Source organism: Helianthus annuus, chromosome 15 (genome assembly GCF_002127325.2).
Source record: "Helianthus annuus cultivar XRQ/B chromosome 15, HanXRQr2.0-SUNRISE, whole genome shotgun sequence".
NCBI classification, from domain to species: Eukaryota; Viridiplantae; Streptophyta; class Magnoliopsida; order Asterales; family Asteraceae; genus Helianthus; species Helianthus annuus.
This window is the reverse complement of record NC_035447.2, coordinates 27,387,133-27,406,182: the sequence shown is the minus strand read 5'-3', so window position 1 is coordinate 27,406,182 and position 19,050 is coordinate 27,387,133. Positions and strand designations below refer to the sequence as shown.

Here is a 19,050-nt window from a genome sequence, read left to right as displayed (position 1 = left end):
TCGGTTAACGGTTCGATTATTCCACACCTTTGTCTTACTAAGGCGTCCATATAAAGATGCTCAATTTGAATTCATTAGAATATTGTGTTATACCTAACATGATTAACATATACATTCATGATACAATAAATTCAAATTGGTCATCTTTATATGGACATCCTAGGGGCTGTTTGGCAACTTCTGAATGATTAAGTGCTGAACCAGTAAGAGATCCGAACCATTAAATGTTGAACCAGTAAAAGGTCTAAACCAATAAGAGCCAATATAATGCTTAACCATTCAGAGAAAAATGTCTGACCAGTTCAGATTAGATGTCTTAACTATTCAGACTCAGTCTAATGCTTAACCATTTAAAGGCAAATGTCTAAACCATTCAGACATCTGGTCGCGAAACAAATAGTCTGAACCATTAAGTATTTAACCATTAAGAACCTCATTAAGAGGTAAATAAACAACCCCTTAGTAAGACTAATGTGTTGCACGATTTCAGTACTTACTTTGGTTTATGCACTTAGACTAGTTTGAGAGTAGATATGAAAGAAAAAAAAAAAAAAAAAAAAAAAAAAAACTTGAAAAATGTTTGCAGGTAGATACAATAAGACCAAATCAAGTATTAACATAGCATAATGTCATGTGATTATACACAACTGCAATCAAGCAAATTGCAACACTCAATGTATTTCTTGATAGGAACATTAACTTAAAACACGAAAACACAACAATAAGGGTTAATCTTGAAGGCTTTGAAAACTTCACAAACGGTTTTAAGTTTAAGCAGCCTTTTCACAAACCACAAAACTTCCTGGATTGATAGTGATGCTCTTGGTACAATTGTCGGTTTTGTATATCCCCACGAGCCGGTCAGCCAACTCAAACATGTTGTTTCTTAGGCTGCATATGATAAGCGCGGTTAAAACAATATAAACAATGTTTAACAAATGTCACATGATATATATTTACCTGATGATGATGAACTGTGCATCCTTTGTACGGTCTTTAACATAATGACCCACGATTGAAACGTTCTTAAAATCTATCAGCCAAAATCGCAGCGAATTATTGTATGGAAATAATGAAAATAAATAAGGAGTCACCCATGATGATATAAAGAACATACCTAGAGCAGCATCGATTTCATCCATAACATAAAGTGGCGTTGGTTTGTAATGATGAAGTGCAAAAACAAGCGCGAGTGAGCTCAGAGTCTGGAACAAACAAGTAGTTGTAATACAAATTAAAAATAACGATTACATAGAACAACGCTGCGCGCATAGTTGTCGATGGCGAATAGCGACAAGGCACCTATAGGCTACGTAGCGAATAGCGACAAATAGCGACGGCTATTTTATAAATAGCGATTACACTAGAAAAAGAATTTTGAAAATTTTTATATGTATATTACATCAAAATACCCTTGTATATATGCTATTTTACATGTATATTTAACAAAAACCTATAAATCCAGCTATTTTATAGCTATATCTAATTGATATTAACATCAAAAAAAAAAACTAATTGTCGCTAAGCTCGCTATTCATCGCCATAACCTATATAGCGACACATAGTCACATCGCCATATAGCGCGCTATAGCGACAGCTATAGCCGCTATCGACAACTATGGCTGCACGTATGTTGGAAAGAATTTAATCAAGTAATCTTATACATTTAGTGTAATTAGAAAGTCAAAGTAAAAGTCAAACTGTGTCAAATTAAAAGGTAAATTGTCGTTTAGGAATCAGTGTTAAAAACCAACATGTCTGTTGGTTAGTTAAAACGGTTAAACAACCATCATATTGTAAAAATTAAAATCAGAAAATTGGGTGTACGTGTATCGTACCTTTTCCCCTCCTGATAAATTAGCAATATTTTTCCAACTTTTTTTCGGAGGTCTAACGCTAAATACGACACCTTCGGAGAACGGATCGAGAGAATCCACCAACTCGAGCTCTGCATCACCCCCGAGAGTGATCATCTGTAACAATATTATGATATAAGTTACCTCAAATTTAATCAAAAAAAGAATACGACATGATGAATGAACATATTCATAATAAAAAAAGAAGTTAATAATTGTCATTATATATATATATATATATATATAACAAACCTGATACATTTCCTTCAACTTTAGAGATATGGTGTTAAACCCTGCCATGAATTCATCTAGCCTGAAAGACGGAACCGAATCAGTATATAAGTATACAACAATCGCTTTCAGAGCACAAATCCAAACACCCGAAAACAGAAAACGTACCTTCTCTTTCTCCACTCATCATATTGTTTTTTCGTTTCGTCGCGTTCATTGGTTACCACATTAAGCTCCTCGACACGCTCGTTGTAAACGCTTACTTTGTTCCGGTAACTGTGAACAGAAGCAATAAAAGAACAGTTAACAGCTTAAAACAAACATGTAATAACAAACTGATTATTTTACGACTTTATGCACACGATTTCTCATTTCTTACTCAGCGATGGAATCAAGATTAGGGTTCATCTCTTTCATCTGTGCTTCGAGTAATGCCACCATTTCTAGCGACTTTTTGAGATCCGAACCATTAGAGAAAGATTCGTCTGCTAGTGTAGCTTGAAGTTTTTCGGGGTCCACTAAATCTTTTTTAATTCTGCAAAAATTTAAAAAAAAAAGAATTATGTTAAATTTGGATGTTTTAAATGTGTTGAGAAGTGGTTAATATTTGAGACTTACTGTTCCATTTGCTTCGAAAGACTGTTGTTTAATTCGTCGACCTTTTTCTTGTATCCCTTCTCTTTCATTTCCAACTCTTTTTGCATCTTCTTCATGTCTTGTAACTTATAATCTGCATCAACCTGTTCCAATCCGTGTTATATAGAAGCCGTAATTTCGACTTGTTTATGAATGGGTCGATTTATGTTGTGTTTTATCAACGGGTGGGAGGACAAAAGTCCCCAATGTGAAAACGTTAAATTATCTTACTTTAAAAGTTGGATTCTCACAGAATTAGTATAAAGCTCAATATAAAGCTCTAAGCGGGCTGAGCTTTGCTTATCGAGCTCGAGCCGGCTCGCGAGCCTTAACGAGGCCACTGTTTGTATAATTTTTTAATTAATATATTAAATATATATTCAAATAATATTAATTACTATTTACAAATCCACGAAAAAATAACTAAATTATATATAAAATAATAATTATAATTAATATATATTCAATCAATAAATAGTAAACGAGCCGAGCTCGAGCTTTAAAAACAAAGCTCGAATCGAGCCGGGCTCGGCTCGTTTGCACCCCTAGTTATTGTCTGTATACCTTTTGTAACCATATTTGTCAAAAATTAAAAATATACACAAAAAGTGTGTTTCGGATCAATCATCATAACCTGTTTTGACATGTACAAAAATCCCTAAATGTGACCATCACCCAACCCATTAGTCAACCGACTTAACCAACTCTCGTAATATAAAAGAAGCAATAATTTATAAGTCTAATACCTCAGATGTCCGTAACTCATCTACCGTCTTCTTCAACGTTTCATAATTGGATTTCGCTTCTTCAAGCACAGCCTTGTGTTGATCTATCAGCTACACAAAACAAAACAATATAACTTTAAAAAAATAAATAAATAAATAAATCCTCAAATCAATTAACTTTAATAAATGACAGTAGTAAAAATTAACCTCTTCTGTCTTCTTATAATCATCCTGAACCTTGAACGCTTTCTGCTCTATCTCTTTAAACGTTTCAAGCAAATGTTCCTTCTGCGCAATTAGTTTATCTTTCTCCTTCTTTGATTCCTCAATCCCGTTCGTTAGTTTTTTCAACATTTTCTGACCCGTTTCTATTTGAACTTTGTGTCGATTGATCTCTGTGCTGTTTTTATCAATGTCCTAATGGGAGCAAAAACATCAGCATACTAAAAAAAAACACGATAAAACAGTCGACTAATGTATTGTACTTACATTTTGAATTTTGGTAACCTTCGACTTCTGGCTTTTTAACCGTTCACCGCCTGCATTCTCGATTTTGCTTTGAAGCTCCAACACCTAAACAGTATTTGCGCTTTTAGTTAACGATATATTTAAACGTAGTTTTGACAGAATTATATAATATATATGATACGATAACGATATCAACCTTCTCTTTAAGCTGCTTTGACCCTTCGGTCAACCGTTTGATCTCCTTTTCTTCTTTCGATATAATCTTCGTAAGTTCATCAATTCGATTAAGTTCAGCCTTACTCGGCTCCGCAGCCGCCTTTAGAGAGTCGAGTTGCTTTGCAAGATCTTTTTGTTGTGAATTCAAACTTTCAATCTGTCACATTGGAATACGAATTAGAACTTTGACTTGTGAAGTCAAACCTACATAACGTTATCAATGAGCCTTTACCTCTTGTTGACTTTTCGCTATATCGAGTTCAAGATCGGTGTTTTCTCTTTCCAAATTTTTGTAATGCCGGACCATTTCGGAAATCTGTTGCCTTACGTTTTTCAACTTTTCGGATATTTGAGCGAGTTCGTTTTCGACTTCTGCAATGGCTTCACTGGAAACGCTAGCGGCTCTTATGGACGTCCCCATCTTACCGCCGCGTGGTTTTCCACCACCACTCATGGTTCCTGATTTCTCAATAAGAACACCGTCAAGTGTGACAACACGCCTGAATTCTTTATCCGGACCGTACGCAATACGGGTCGCCTGATCTTTATCCTTCGCAACAACGGTGTTACCCATCGCTGCAAAGAACGCGAGTTTCATTCTTTCGTCTTGCACCTTTATTAGATCGAAAAGACGCGGAACACCTTCCGGGGTGCTTACCTTTTCTTTCATTCTTGACATTTGGTTCATTTGTTTTTCCTGCATGAACATTTGGTTAAAAATGACAAACAAACAACATATGCGCTAGATGATGTTTGACACAAAACTACCACCTGGCGTCAAGGCGTTGCAACCATTTTCAGAAGATTCATCGATAAAAAAAAAGTTGCAATTCAAGTATGCATTTTTAATCAAAGTGGTAATTTTGATCCGTTTACTTATGGATGGGTCGATTTGGATAGTTTTTTTACCTCAAACGGGCCAGGTCATATAAAAAAACTAGGTAAAAGCGGAGAATGGGTCGAACGGGTTGAGTAGTTGTTTAAAGTCAGTATTTAATGAGTTAATGCATAAACCTTTCTATATATTTTAATGTAAAAGCTGTTAACTCTATGCGCTGAGCGAAAAAGCCCCAACACCTGTGCCTCAGTTTTTAAAACCAATTCAGAAGCGATGACCACCTCACTTGAGGGCCTCAAGCGTGCTTTTTAAAACTAAAACTACGGTTGCTTACAGAGTTATAGATATAACATGAGACAGAAACTAAAATGCCACAAAGGAAGCATCATAATACCAGTATCATGAATGTAGCAACACCGAGATTGTTGGTGCGAAGCATGTCGACGCATGCTTGTGCTGCTGCGCTCGTTTCGACCACAATATAATCAAGTCCAGGAACTGCCGTTGAAATAGCCACATCATACTTCCCTGAAAACAGAACTCACGTCAGATTCTGGAACTTTTTAAACACAAATATTAAAAAAAAAAAAACATTTTTAGAGTAAAACATACCATCGATCGCTCCCAAATCGCCCATCCTTCCGTAAATTCCTTCTATTGAATTTGAAGCTTTTGCTTGCAATAATGCTTTCAGAACAGAACCCTGAGTCTTTTCGGTTTCCATGACAGATTTAAGCTCGGTATATTTTTGTCTTGCAGCTTGCTCACGAGTGATCAATTCCTCTTGTTCTTTTAAACATTCCTACAAATTCGACACATTTTTTATTAATCAACTAATTAATAAAAATACAAAACTGCTTACGCTAAAGAGCCTAAAGTTGCATACTTGTTCTACTTTATGAGCTTTTGATGATTCAAGCTCGTTTTTCTTTAATCTGGTTTTCATTTCCTCTATCCGTGAAGTATTCGTTACGATTCTCTTCTGTATCTCATCCAACTGTTTCTGACCGTTTGAATACGCGGCTCGACCTGCTTCGTGCTGAAACACGCAAGAATTGATAAATAAATGAAAACAAGTTAAATGGTTTCAATATGGTCTCTCACCTTCTCAGACAGAAGTTGTTTTTCGGCGGATGCAACGTCAAGTTTTCCTCGATGCTCAATCAGTTGTTCTTCCCACGGTTTGAGTTCGGCACGAACTTTGGCAACCTCGGTACGGAATGCCTCGGTTTCAACTGTTAAACGATGCATAATCATTCAAATTTTAAATATAACAATACTAACTGCCAAATTATTATCAGGTTAGTATCTAAATCTTAAATCACCTTACTAATAATAAAACAAAACGTGTTTCGATATTCAGTTTGTGTGTGAGCATAAGAAGTTAAGAACATACCTTTAGAGCTCTCTATAATTTCCTCCAATATTTTATCCTCATCCGATAATATTTTTTGCAGTTTCGGAATATCTTCCTCTAGTTTCGGGATTGCAGCAGCTGACTCTTCAGATTGCTTAGTGATGTCAATGATCTTTGCTGAATCCTAAAGCAGAAAAATAAAACATTAAAGCTTAATTATATAATATTATACAAATATATATATGTATGTATATGTATATGTATATACACACAAATTACCTTTTCAACTTTCTCATCCATTTTCTTAATCTTTTGTTTCACATGTTTTAAATCTTCTCTGTGTTTCACATCCTGTCGTTCAAATTCCTTGAAATCATCCTTGCATCGTTTACGCCTAGTGTCGAGTTCCTTAAAAACGCAACAACAAAATAAAGTTTAGGGGTTGTTAGGATAACGTCACACAGAGTAAACACACGAACCTCTTCTCGTTTCATGTACTTATTATGCACCGTCTCGAGCTCCTTCAATTCTTTCTTACTTTCCTTAATCTTTTCCCTAAGCAAAAATAACGACCATTTATATTATAAGTTAAAAGTTAAAACTGTCATTTAACGATATTAAGACGACAATCACCTTTCAGACGTTAAGTTAGCTTCCAAGCCAGACGCATTCGTTCGAATCTCTTCCAACTTCACCTTGTTTTCCTCAGAAGCAAATTTTACGGCTTTTTCTTGCCATTTTAACAATGACAGTTCCTTAAGCATGTAATCTTCTGCTTCATTCTTAACACTCTGAAAGTATCAATCATGTTAATAACTTATTAGTTACTATACGATATATAACAACAGGCTTGTTGTAAGTTATAACCTCTAGACTTTCTCTTTCTTTATCAGCTAACTTAACCATCTGCACCACCCCGGACCTCTTTTCGTTAAGCTCTTCAAGCCTAATACACCAAAAGAAAAAAGAACATATACCCATTAGAAACAAAACAACATTCGATACTATAACTCAAAGTCAATGTCATACAAACTTTAAAAAAAACGTCAGGCGCTCCATTCGATATGAACGAAAACGCCTTCTCCGCCGTCACGGCGGAGCTCGTCGCTGTCGACGGAGAGGGGCGTGTCTCCCACAGCCGGATGCGACAGTTGAGATTCTGGTGACCGTTTTACCCTAACTTGGCTACTCTGTGCGTGTGTTTGGGTGTGAAAACGTGTGTGTGCGAATAGCGTAGCGAAGCGCTCATGTGTCGCTATCTGATTTTGGCACCTCCATAGCAGGATTTTAGGTTTGCTGTTTTTTTCAGTTTTAATATAAATAGAGGGATTTTGTAGGTATAAAATAGCGGGATTTTAGGTTTTTTGTTAAATATACATAGAAAACTGCGTACTTGGATATAACATACATATAAAATATTTCTAAAATTTTTTTCTAGTGTCGCTAAACATAAAACAGTGCTCGCTATTTCATCGTGATCGCTACGTAGCGTATAAGTAGCTTGTCGCTATCGTCCACCATTCACTGTTAATTACAACAGAAGTTATGTCTCTCTCGTCCGTTTACATAAGAACCTTTTTATCACGTAAAACTTTTATAACTTTCTCATCCTTTTTATTGTTTTTACATTATTACATAAATATCATAGAATCCTTTAAGCTCGCCTTTTAAAACTAATACGTAACAAACTCATGAATCATAACTTACTGCTTATGGGATTCCTCGATTTTCTCCAAGTATTTGTTAGTTCCAATAATATCCTCCAGATATTCAAGAAAGCCTTCATCATGGGGACCTTGAGCTTTCGGCTTCATAAGCGAAATTTGCTCAACCTCACCCTACAAACATTCAGCAAAATGCAATTCAACACTTGTAACAAACACATAAAAAGACGTAACTTTGTTGCACTAACTGCCAAACCTGAAGAATCAAAAACCGATTATTGTCCAAGTCAACTCCTTTCCCTTTCAGCTTGTTAGTAACCTCGGTAAATTTACTGTCGCGTCCGTTTATATAGTATTTAGAAGAGTTATCGCGAAACGCTTCACGCGCTATTACAAAATCACTTCCTGGAACAACTTCATATGATCCGTTTTCCTATAATCATCCAAATGAAATCATTACACACCAAAATCACTCAAATAGTCAAATCACACCAAACTGAAAGCCGGTAACAGAGACCATTACATACCAGATCAATAATTTCCTGAAAATGAACCGATACGCGTGCACTGTTGAGATTTTGGTGGTTTGTTGAATTGTGAATAAGCTCCGAGACTTTGTTAAGACGCATCTGCACCATTTTTCAGACAACAACAAACATTAGTTTTAACCAGTGTTGTAAAAATCACGACTAGTCGGCGATTAATCGCTAGTCGGCCAGTAACTGGGTAATTTTTCGTTAATCGGTCCATTAATCGCATTGGAGATTCAGGCCAGATTCCAGCAAAAAAAACCTGTATATTCCGGCGAAAACCTCTAAATTTCAGCCAGTTTCCAACCAAACCGTGTGAATTCCAACAATTAATCTTGTATACTTAAAAAAATAAGTTGAGTAAGAGTTAAAACCTAGCTACTTAAAATATTTACCTATAAAAATGTGTATATGTATACATAAAACTGAAAATTACATATAAAAAACCCGATCCGAGTAGTCGCTAGTCCCCACCTCACCGGCAGACTAGCGAATTCTCCAACCTTGGTTTTAACTGTCAAATAAAGCAAACCCGGTTTCAAACCAGTTCAGTTTTGTTTCAGGCCCAGGTTTGAAACCAGTTTTAGCCGGTTCGGTTTGAATTTAACGGTTTCAAAGCATAGATCCCCAAGCCGATTACAGTAACAAAACCCTAGAAAACCCATACCTGTTTGGCTCTTTTGCCAAACACAAACAGCATAGCATCAATAACATTACTCTTCCCACTTCCATTAGGCCCAACAACAGCAGAAAAACTCTGTACAACAACCCAATTCCAAATCAAATCAAATCAAATCAACAAAATAAACAAAACCCATAAACCCTAACAAAAAAGATTCAAACTTTCAATAACCCATTTAACGAAAACCAAAAAGAAAACCCTGACCTTGTGAAATGGGCCCACGCGTTGTTCACCGGCGTAGGATTTGAAGTTTTTCATAACCATTTCTTTGATGAAAAGCCGAGGTGTTGCGGTGGGTATGGAGTCGCCGGTGGTGTCCATTGGTGGTTGGTGAATGGTTTGGGGGTGAAGTTGTGAGATTTGTGTTCCGAAGGTTGTGGTGATTTGTTGAAAGTGGGAGGAGATTTTGGTGTGATGAAAATTTTTGAGAGGTTTGAATTTGGGAAAGGGTTTTGGCGGGATCTTTGGTTTTTGTTGAGGGTCGGTGACTGGATTGATGGAATTGAATAATTCTCCTATGTATTACTAGGTTAGAACCCCGTGTATTACACGGGATTAAATCAATAAAATATTAAATTATTAAATAAGTAAAAAAATAATAAAAACATTGAAAAGGAAATACTAAAGAAAAGAAATATTCATAGATTAAATATTATAAAGAAAAATAATAAATAGTTAAGAAACTTTCTCGTCAACTGACTCGGCGGGGAATTCGTTCTCTTACTCATTGCCAACCAGTTACTCCCATGCCTTGGCATAAACAGGCTAAATGGTTGTTTGTTTAGCTCTTAATGGTTCAGATCTCTTACCTCTTACTGGTTCATAACTTAATGGTTCAGACTGTTTGTTTTGTGAACAAATATCTGAATGGTTAAGCGTTATACATGGTCTGAATGGTTAAGACCACTAATTTGAATTGGTCTGATATTTGCCTTTGAATGGTTGAACATTATACTGATTCTTAATGGTTCAGACCTCTTACTGATTCAGCACTTAATCATTCAGAAGTTGCCAAACAACCCCTAACTTTCCTTAAGACTGCTTCTGGAACATCTCTATCCTTCTATGGATACTGTCGACATTACTTGTTATGAGGCGAGGATTGCCACCAGATGACTTCACTTGAGACATAACTTCTTCCGATAACTAAACTTCAAGTCTTAGCTACCCGAAATAAAATAAAATAGAATAAGGTATAAAATTTTATTTAATTACTATCAACATTTCTTATTTTAGAATAGTTACCTTAATTTTCGACCTCTAAATATATATGTTAAACTAATCAATATTTTTTTGTTAGATTAGGTATCCTAAACCTTCCTACAAAATCAACTTTTACCTTAGACATTTTAATTTATAAGTTATAATGATATTTTTTTATTTAAACCTTTCAAAAGATAGATTTTACGAAGTCTTATGAAATCTTTTAATATTACTTAAATTTAATATTTTATATTAAAAAAAACAAACGTTAGAGATTTTGTTGAAAAAAAGTATATAGGCGACTTTAGTATATTGAATTGAATATCGATTTTGATAGTTAACTTGCTCACCCAAAAATGATTATCGACTATTATTCAAAATTAATCAATAATTGAGATGCTAAAAGATGTCACATTTACACAACATACAAACTAAACCGAGGAGAAAAATATGAAAACATCACAATTATCACAAGACTTTTATTTCGTTCTATCATTTTTCTTAAACTCAAGTTAAGTTTATGCCAATAATTTAGGGTTGATAAGATTTATATTAATTTAATTGGTATTTAATAATTTAAATTAAATAATAATTATTTGCAATTAAGGATGCTCTAGAATAATGACAAGTGTCCCGAAGTTGGTTTCTTTTATTATAGAGTATAGATTCTTGAGTTTTTTCCCAAATGGATGGAGGTGGAAAAATTATTTACTAAAATGGATGATTTGAAAAATATTTACCAAAATAGATGCTTTTCTTATTTACTTATTTTAACTAATATATTTGTAACTCTTTTCTTTTTATTTATCATTCAATTAACCGGTTATCTTTATATACTATAAGTGAAGAGTAAAGTTTTTAAACGTGGACCAGACATCCGTTGTAGAAGAAACATGCCCCAGTTCGTTTCGTATGGATTGGACACATCTAGGGGGTGTAGCAATTGGTTGTTTGAATTTACAGTTAAACGAGCCATAATGTGGGACACAAGAGATCATTTATAAAGGGGAAAGAGATCAAAGATTTTACGTTGAAAAATGTGAGGGAAATAGATGGTCTAGTATTAAGTTTATAATTCAAAAATAAGTAACGAGTACCGCTAGACAAGTATGCGACGAATATAGGACACGGTTTTATAATCAGGTTTGAGTTAAGATTACCAAAATCCTAATATCCAAATAATTGTCATCCATTATTGTTGACAATCAAGCCTCCGAGTAACAATAAAGTTTGTGGAGGGTGATGGTTAATGTAATTAACATTTACACAAATTAATTTGTTAATAAGTTGTTTAAAAATAATCAAATGATAAAACCAAAAGCTAAGAGAACTTATAGTTTATAAAGAAATTTTAACTATTGCTACTAAATATTAAGTCGTTTTTACTTTGTTTGTAGAGTAAACTGCCATTTTGGTCCCTGTGGTTTGGACATTTTTGCCATTTTAGTCCAATTTTCAAACTTTTTAAATCTGGGTCCCTGTGGTTTCACCTTTATTGCCATTTTAGTCCAAAATTCAAAATCCTCCTTTTTTGACTGTTCCAAAAAGTTTGAGATTTGGACTAAAATGACAATAAAAGTTAAACCACGGGGACCAATATGACAGTTTACTCTTAACATTGGACTAAAATGGCAATAAAAGTGAAACCACAGGGACCCAGATTTAAAAAGTTTGAGATTTGGACTAAAATGGCAAAAGTGCCCAAACCACAGGGACCAAAATGGCAGTTTACTCTTGTTTGTATTTAACATGAACGGGTCAAGTTTTATAAATTGTTTTGCTTTCATGCTTCTTAGTTCACTTCTTTTAATTTAGTTTTAGATGTTTGTTAACTTGCTTTTTGTTTTCAAACGTTCAAACGATCAACTATTAGTTTAATGATGAAGAAAATAACTTATATTGAGTGAATCGAAAAAAAAAAGACAACCGGTTAATTAAATAATTAAATGATAAATAAAAAGAAAAGAGTTACAAATGTATTAGTTAAAATAAGTAAATAAGAAAAACACCTATTTTGGTAAATATTTTTCAAATCACCCATTTTGGTAAATAATTCTTCCACCTCCACCCATTTGGGAAAAAACTCTATCATTCTTTACATACCATTCTCCATATATGAAAAACCAGCAGGATTTCCGTGTGATACGGCGGGAGTGATATATCGCATTGCGATACTCGTTTTTTGTAGTTTACTTATTCATATGATATTTATTGTAGCATCGTTGTGATAGATATACATCAAAAACGAAGTAATCGAGTAATTCATTTCATTGTGTTGTGCATGGTTCGGTTATTATCCTTAACCGAATCCGAAACCAAAGTCATCGGTTAGGATATTTTATTAACCAATCCGTTTTCGGTTAATCACTTCGGTTTATTCGGTTAAATTGACGATTTTTTTTGTTCATTTAATTTCAGTTAATAGCAAAAACCAAACTTTAGCTAAAATTTTTGTTTAGAAATATATGAAATTGAGGTATAAATAAATGAAATGAAAGTATAAATATATGAAATGAAGATATAAAATATGAAATATATGAACTGGGGGTATAAAAGCTATAAATATATGGAAATATGAATGATTCCGTTCGGTTCACCTAATTTTAGTTAAACGATACTACAAAAATATTGATAACCGGTTTTTGGTTAATTTGGTTTTCAGTGAATTCAGTTTTTGGTTGATTTCGGTTCAGTTCCGTCTGTTTTCGGTTTGGTTTAGGTTAACGATTTAGCTATTGCTCACTTTAGGTCATAGATTGGTCTATTTTATTAACCAATCCGTTTTCAGTTAATCAGTTAATAGCGAAAATCAAATTTGGGCTAAAACTTTTGATTAGAAATACATGAAATTTGGATATAAATACATGAAATGGATGTATATGTATATGAAATGAGGCATATATACATAAAATGGGGGTATAAATACGAAATACATGAAGTGAAGATATAAAAGCTAGAAATATATGAAACATGGATTGTTCGATTCGTTAAATGAGGGTACAAAAAAATCGAAAACCGTTTTTGCTTCATTCGGGTTTCAGTTTTCAGTTAATTTAGTTTTTTGTTGATTTTCGGTTCGGTATCGGTTAAGGATCTGGTTAATACTCACCCTTAGACACTATCAATGACGTAGCATATCAATTTTTTTAACTAAAAAACTACAGCAATACTATATTCAACGTGTAGAGAATAAAATACTCATTTATATGGTGTAATTTAAAAAAAAATTAACGTACCAAAAAGTTATGGTCGTTTAAAAATCGGGGGGTAGTTTTTTATAAGATGATAAAGTGTAACTACTAACTAAATATCTATAATTTTGTTAAAGATGACAGATTAAAGTGTAATATAGATGAGAGGATTAAATTGACAATATTTAATCACTTGACATTAGGGCTGGCAATAGGTAACTTGTATAAGACACGATTAGACATTTTTACTGAAAAGTATATGAGATTTTTCACTTTTTTAAAAATAATTAAAATTAGAAGGTTAGGATCCATCATTTCTCCTACTTGGTACATAAAACATACAACTGTGTTATAGACATTGGATATAAGGTACTTAAACGAGTCATATTCATCTTTAGAACTTATGTTATCCGCGTCGTCAGATACCTGTTAAACCCGTTAAGACACGATTTGTCAGCCCTACTTGACATTCTGTAACTATTAAACATTATGAGATAATGACTAAGTACGTTGGGCTTTAATCACCTGTACACTAAGACATCATCTACTTGTACATTTTAATCCACACGTCAATACTGACCAAGACAACTATCAAAACGTCGACAAAAATAAGTTGGTTGTCACAATACTTTTGGATTTTTTTTAACATTATAGTTTATAAGATATGCAAAAAAATACGTAAAATAATTATAAGTTTGTTGCAGAGGGGGAAAATTTTAACTAATTACCCATAATTATGTTAAAACTCAAGGGTTTAACCCATAATTATGTTAAAACTCAAGGGTTTAAGTGTAATAAGATGCGGGGCTAAAATATAATTATTGTTTAAAAACCAATTAACCCTCATTTTAGGGGTATATTTTTAAATTAAAAGGGAAATATTCTTTTTTTTTTTTTTTTGCATCTTAAAATGTTTTTCCCTCATGCATTATAGTATATATATTATCTTACTAAATGAGTGGAGAGAATAACGTTTTACATAAATAAAAGATTTGACCATTTAATATTTTTAATTTCGAATAATTATCTTAGCGTCTGTTACCTTCTTTGAAGCGAAACAGACAAAGGTGAAGCGTTCAAAAAGTGGTAATGGAAGACTTTTCGTAAAAATATCGGTTGGCTACCTGAAGCTTGGTTGGAATGAATTTTGTGCAAAGATGACATGCGGAGACCAATTCCCATATAAAGTGACAATCAATATCTATATGTTTAGCTCGTTTGTGTGATACCGGGTTTTGCCTTATAAATAATAAACTTTTGTAGTCACGAAGAAGAGCCGCGTAACTAGTGAGTAAGCCAAATAATCTTCGTCGCGGGATTAGCCATGGCTCGATATTCGGACTCACAACTTGATTGAGATACAGTTGGTTGTTTCTTTGGCCCAATGAGACCAGATTTCCTCCTACATAGATTAAATAACCATAAGTAGAACGTCTCATCTCTATGCACTGAGCCCAGTTGGCATCCGAATAACCAACCAATGTGGTTTCTTTTGGTCTATCGAATGTTAATCCAAAAGATAGAGTTCCTTTCACATAACGTAAAATCCTCTTGACCTGTTCGAAATGCGAATTAGTTGGGTTGTGAAGATATTGACTGGCTTGATTAACGACATACGATAAGTCGGGACGGGTTATTGTTAGATATTATAGAGAACCAACTAATGAGCAGTAAAGGGCGAGATCATGAAATGGAGTACCCGTAGAGAGAAAGATGTCTATGGTGTTAAGCGGCGTGGCCACGGGTCTGGAGTCAAGAAGCCCCACACGAAATACATAGGCATACCGAGCTTGGCTGAGAAAAAGACCCGATGAAGTATGAGAAACTTCAAGACCCAAAAAACAACTCAAGGTGCCCAGGTCCTTTAGTTTAAATTCTTTGTGCAACCGGTTTATGAACTCCTTGATAATGGTTGTGTTATTTCTTGTGAGAATAACATCATCGACATACACACGAGTAAATAGATTAGAATCATGTCTTTTTGTAAATGAATAAGGATGGTCGACTCTACTACAATTAAAACTGAGTTGCACAAGAAAGACACTTAGCCATTGGAACCAAGCATGAGATGCTTGTTTGAGTTCGAATATAGCCCGTTTAAGCTTGCACACATGATTTGGAAATTTTGGGTTTATAAATCCCGGTGGTTTTTCCACGTACACAATTTCGGTAAGATGACTGTGACATCCACAAAAAAAATCCGTATTCGCAACCCGACACGGTATATATATATATATAGGGGATGGTTCAAATGAAAACCACTTTTATTGTGAAAACTCGAAAACTAACTAAAAAAAGCCTAAAAAACACACAATTTTTTTTTTCAATTTTTTTTATAAAAATCGCTAGTTTTATATATAAAAAAACTTTTTTTCAAAAAAAAAAAAAAATTGTGTAGTGCACATGTGTAATAATACACATGTGTAGTACACATACATATGTGCACTATTACACATGTGCACTACACAAAAAAAAAATTTTTTTTTTTTGAATTTTTTTTTATATTAAAAAACCTGCGAAATTTTGATTGCAAAAAAAAAATTAAAAAAAAAAATTTTTGTATGTTTTTTTGTTTTTTTTTAATTAGTTTTCGAGTTTTCACAATAACTAGTGGTTTTCATTTGAACCTTCCCCTATATATATATATGTATATAGGCTAGGAGTTGGCCAGAAAGTCCAAATTTCCTAAAAAGTGTAAAAAGTCATAAAACACCATAATGTCAACCATAAAACACACCAAAAACCCACAAATAATATGATGAAGATTACTAAAACATCATGTATGTGGGTTTTGTGTTGTGTTTTAGATGTTAAGGCTCTGATTATGGAATGACAAATATTATTGTGTTTTATGTTGTTTAGCATTTTGTGTTTTATATTCATAGTGATATGATGGTGCGTTTGAAGTTTTTATGGACTATTAGAGTTTGAATATGGTGTTTTAGTAATATTCATTCTATTATTTGTGAGTCTTAGGTGTGTTTTATGCTTGAAATTATTGTGTTTTATGACTTTTTACACTTTTTAGGAAACTTGGACTTTCTAGCCGAACTTCACCCTATATATATATATATATGTATATGTATATATATATATATGTATATATATGTATATATATATGGTCAGGATTTAGAGAAAACGGTAGAAAGTGTGAGAACGCTTATTGATCGTTCGATCAAAATAATCTATGGACTAGATTGGCGCGGTGGCATTTTATTAAATAACATCATTTTTATTACGTGGACGAGCTTCATTAAGGGTAAAAAGGTAAAACACCATTTCTCACATAAACGCCATTGAAAAATAAAATGACAAATAAATACAAAACACCAATTTTATCACTCATATTTTTTTTGGGTTTTTATTTAAGCTCTCTGGCTACAAAAACGCCACAAAATATGAAACGCCATAATATATAACGCCAAACCTTACATACGAATACATGTTAATTACATTTTTTGTTATAAAAATAATATCCGCCTAAACTACGCGCAAAAAAAATTCTATAAATAGAAACGTCTCACCACCTTCCGTTTATCACACCAAAAAAACACACAAAAAACACAGTGGTTGCTAAAAAAAAATACAACTCAATGTAAAACGCCAAAAAATACAACGACGACAAAACATCTTTTCTTTGATACTAAATAATGTTCTGCATGAAGTTTCACTGAATGATTTGTTACGTGAATGTAGAAAGATTTTGTTGCATGAGATGGACAAAATTGAAAAAAAATGGACTGTTGACACCCGAATGTCATTCTGTCATCTTTGTTCTTGAAGAAGGTTTGTATGATAAGAAGAGACCTATACTAGTGTAAATGCTACTTTGGCCTCGATGATTATAATGAAGACGATGGGTGTTTTGGTCAAAAATCACACAAGGATAATGCAACCAAACTTTCTGTTGTGACGAATGATGCTTGGTTAATTGTATGAACGATAAGTATATGAAATCAACGATGAACACCGAGATTTATACGAGGAAAAAGCCCTTGATCTTTAGAAGATCTCCGGCATAAAAAACCTCGGGTGATGGAAACTACCGATCACCAACTATATTGCAAAAACAGCAGTGATCCTTGTACAACTTCGGAAGAAAACAAGCTCAATACAATGAATTTCTAGTGTAAGTGTGTGTTTTTTGCTAAGTGTTTGCAGAGAATTCGTGTTTTGTGTGTATTTTTTGTGGTGTGCACGAGTTGTGTCTCTAATGAGCTTGTTTCCCCTTAAAAAGATAAGAAAAAACAACTAACTAACTTCCCGAAAAAGGTGGAAGTCACCCATGACCACCACTAACGGTTATTTCTTCAATATGCACGTGCCTAAAAGCATATTCCACGAGATTCCAGCAAAGAAGTAGTCCACTACGTCCATTATCTGCATTTACACATTAAAAACGTGCAAAACATAAGTTCTGTTAAGGATCCTCGAACTCGTGATCCTCAGACTCGTGATCCTCAGACTCTGGATCCTCAGACTCTCTGCATCAGCCATTAAGCATCTGTGATCCATGCCTAGTCTCAGGATAGATGATCCTTAGCATAAAATTCATGCCCTAACAATGGGCAAATAGCATCCACCCACAAACGGTTGATCTATATCTCCAACATTCACAAAGACACTTCAACACATGAACAAAGAAAATAAACAAAGCCAAACCCAAAACGCCATTTATTTGTCACAGTTCTTTTAGTTTCAAAAGACAAAATAGACTCATGACACTGAAGATTTAAATCATAAATTGCTTCTACTTTGTTTTTTTTTTTTATTTTCTTTATCTGTTGTTTGTTTTGTAATTTCAGTTAATAAACAACAAAAGTATTTAAATAGTATATAATAAAACGCCAAAATGAGCAAATGCTTGTAAAACGTCATAATGCCATAAAAACGCCCCCCAAAAACTACAAAACTATAATAAAATTACTTTGAACAACTACTATTATTAAAAAAAATAAATAAGCGTGAAACAATATGCAAAGAATATAAAACAAAAAAAGTCCAATCATTATCTAACAGCCATTGGAAAACAAAACGCCATAATTACAGCCGTCAAAATATTTGACGTGTTACACCATAAAACACAGTTGAGTCTGAACAAAACATGGTAAAACTGCAAAAAACAGTAAAATGAAACGACGGAAAACATAATTACTAACATTTATAATATTAAAAGCCAAATTCTTGGGAAATTAAATTTATTTAACTTTTTCAAAATGCCATAATTACCTGTCATGTGCGGGAAAAAAAACCAATATAAAAGAAGACCATGAGAACAGAAGATCAAACACGCCAAAAAAATTGACTAAAACGCCACATATTATCCAAAACGCCAAAAACTTTTAAAATGGCTAAGGTTATTGCATGGAGGTTTGAAAGAAAAGAGAAACAATTCATCATAAAGTTCTCTGATAGGAAAAGGGTAAAGGTAAGGACAATCAAAGCCATGCTTG

The 19,050-nt window shown here is 33.6% G+C and overlaps 1 protein-coding gene across 1 annotated transcript; it reads right to left on the bottom strand.

The window, feature by feature from the left end:
- Positions 1-593: 593 nt before the first annotated feature.
- On the bottom strand, positions 594-9,688 carry LOC110911128 (structural maintenance of chromosomes protein 4). Its single transcript, XM_022155710.2, has 27 exons — positions 9,408-9,688; positions 9,189-9,278; positions 8,519-8,620; positions 8,248-8,424; positions 8,035-8,165; positions 7,195-7,273; positions 6,961-7,118; positions 6,807-6,882; positions 6,607-6,735; positions 6,367-6,511; positions 6,075-6,205; positions 5,857-6,009; positions 5,583-5,772; positions 5,365-5,498; positions 4,365-4,829; positions 4,113-4,289; positions 3,938-4,021; positions 3,656-3,865; positions 3,470-3,559; positions 2,706-2,827; positions 2,467-2,622; positions 2,256-2,363; positions 2,109-2,169; positions 1,839-1,973; positions 1,118-1,205; positions 961-1,033; positions 594-891 (listed from the first exon to the last, which is right to left on the bottom strand). The coding sequence occupies exons 1-27, from the start codon at positions 9,522-9,524 to the stop codon at positions 771-773; spliced, it is 3,702 nt and encodes a 1,233-aa protein (XP_022011402.1). The 5' UTR covers positions 9,525-9,688; the 3' UTR covers positions 594-770.
- Positions 9,689-19,050: the final 9,362 nt, after the last annotated feature.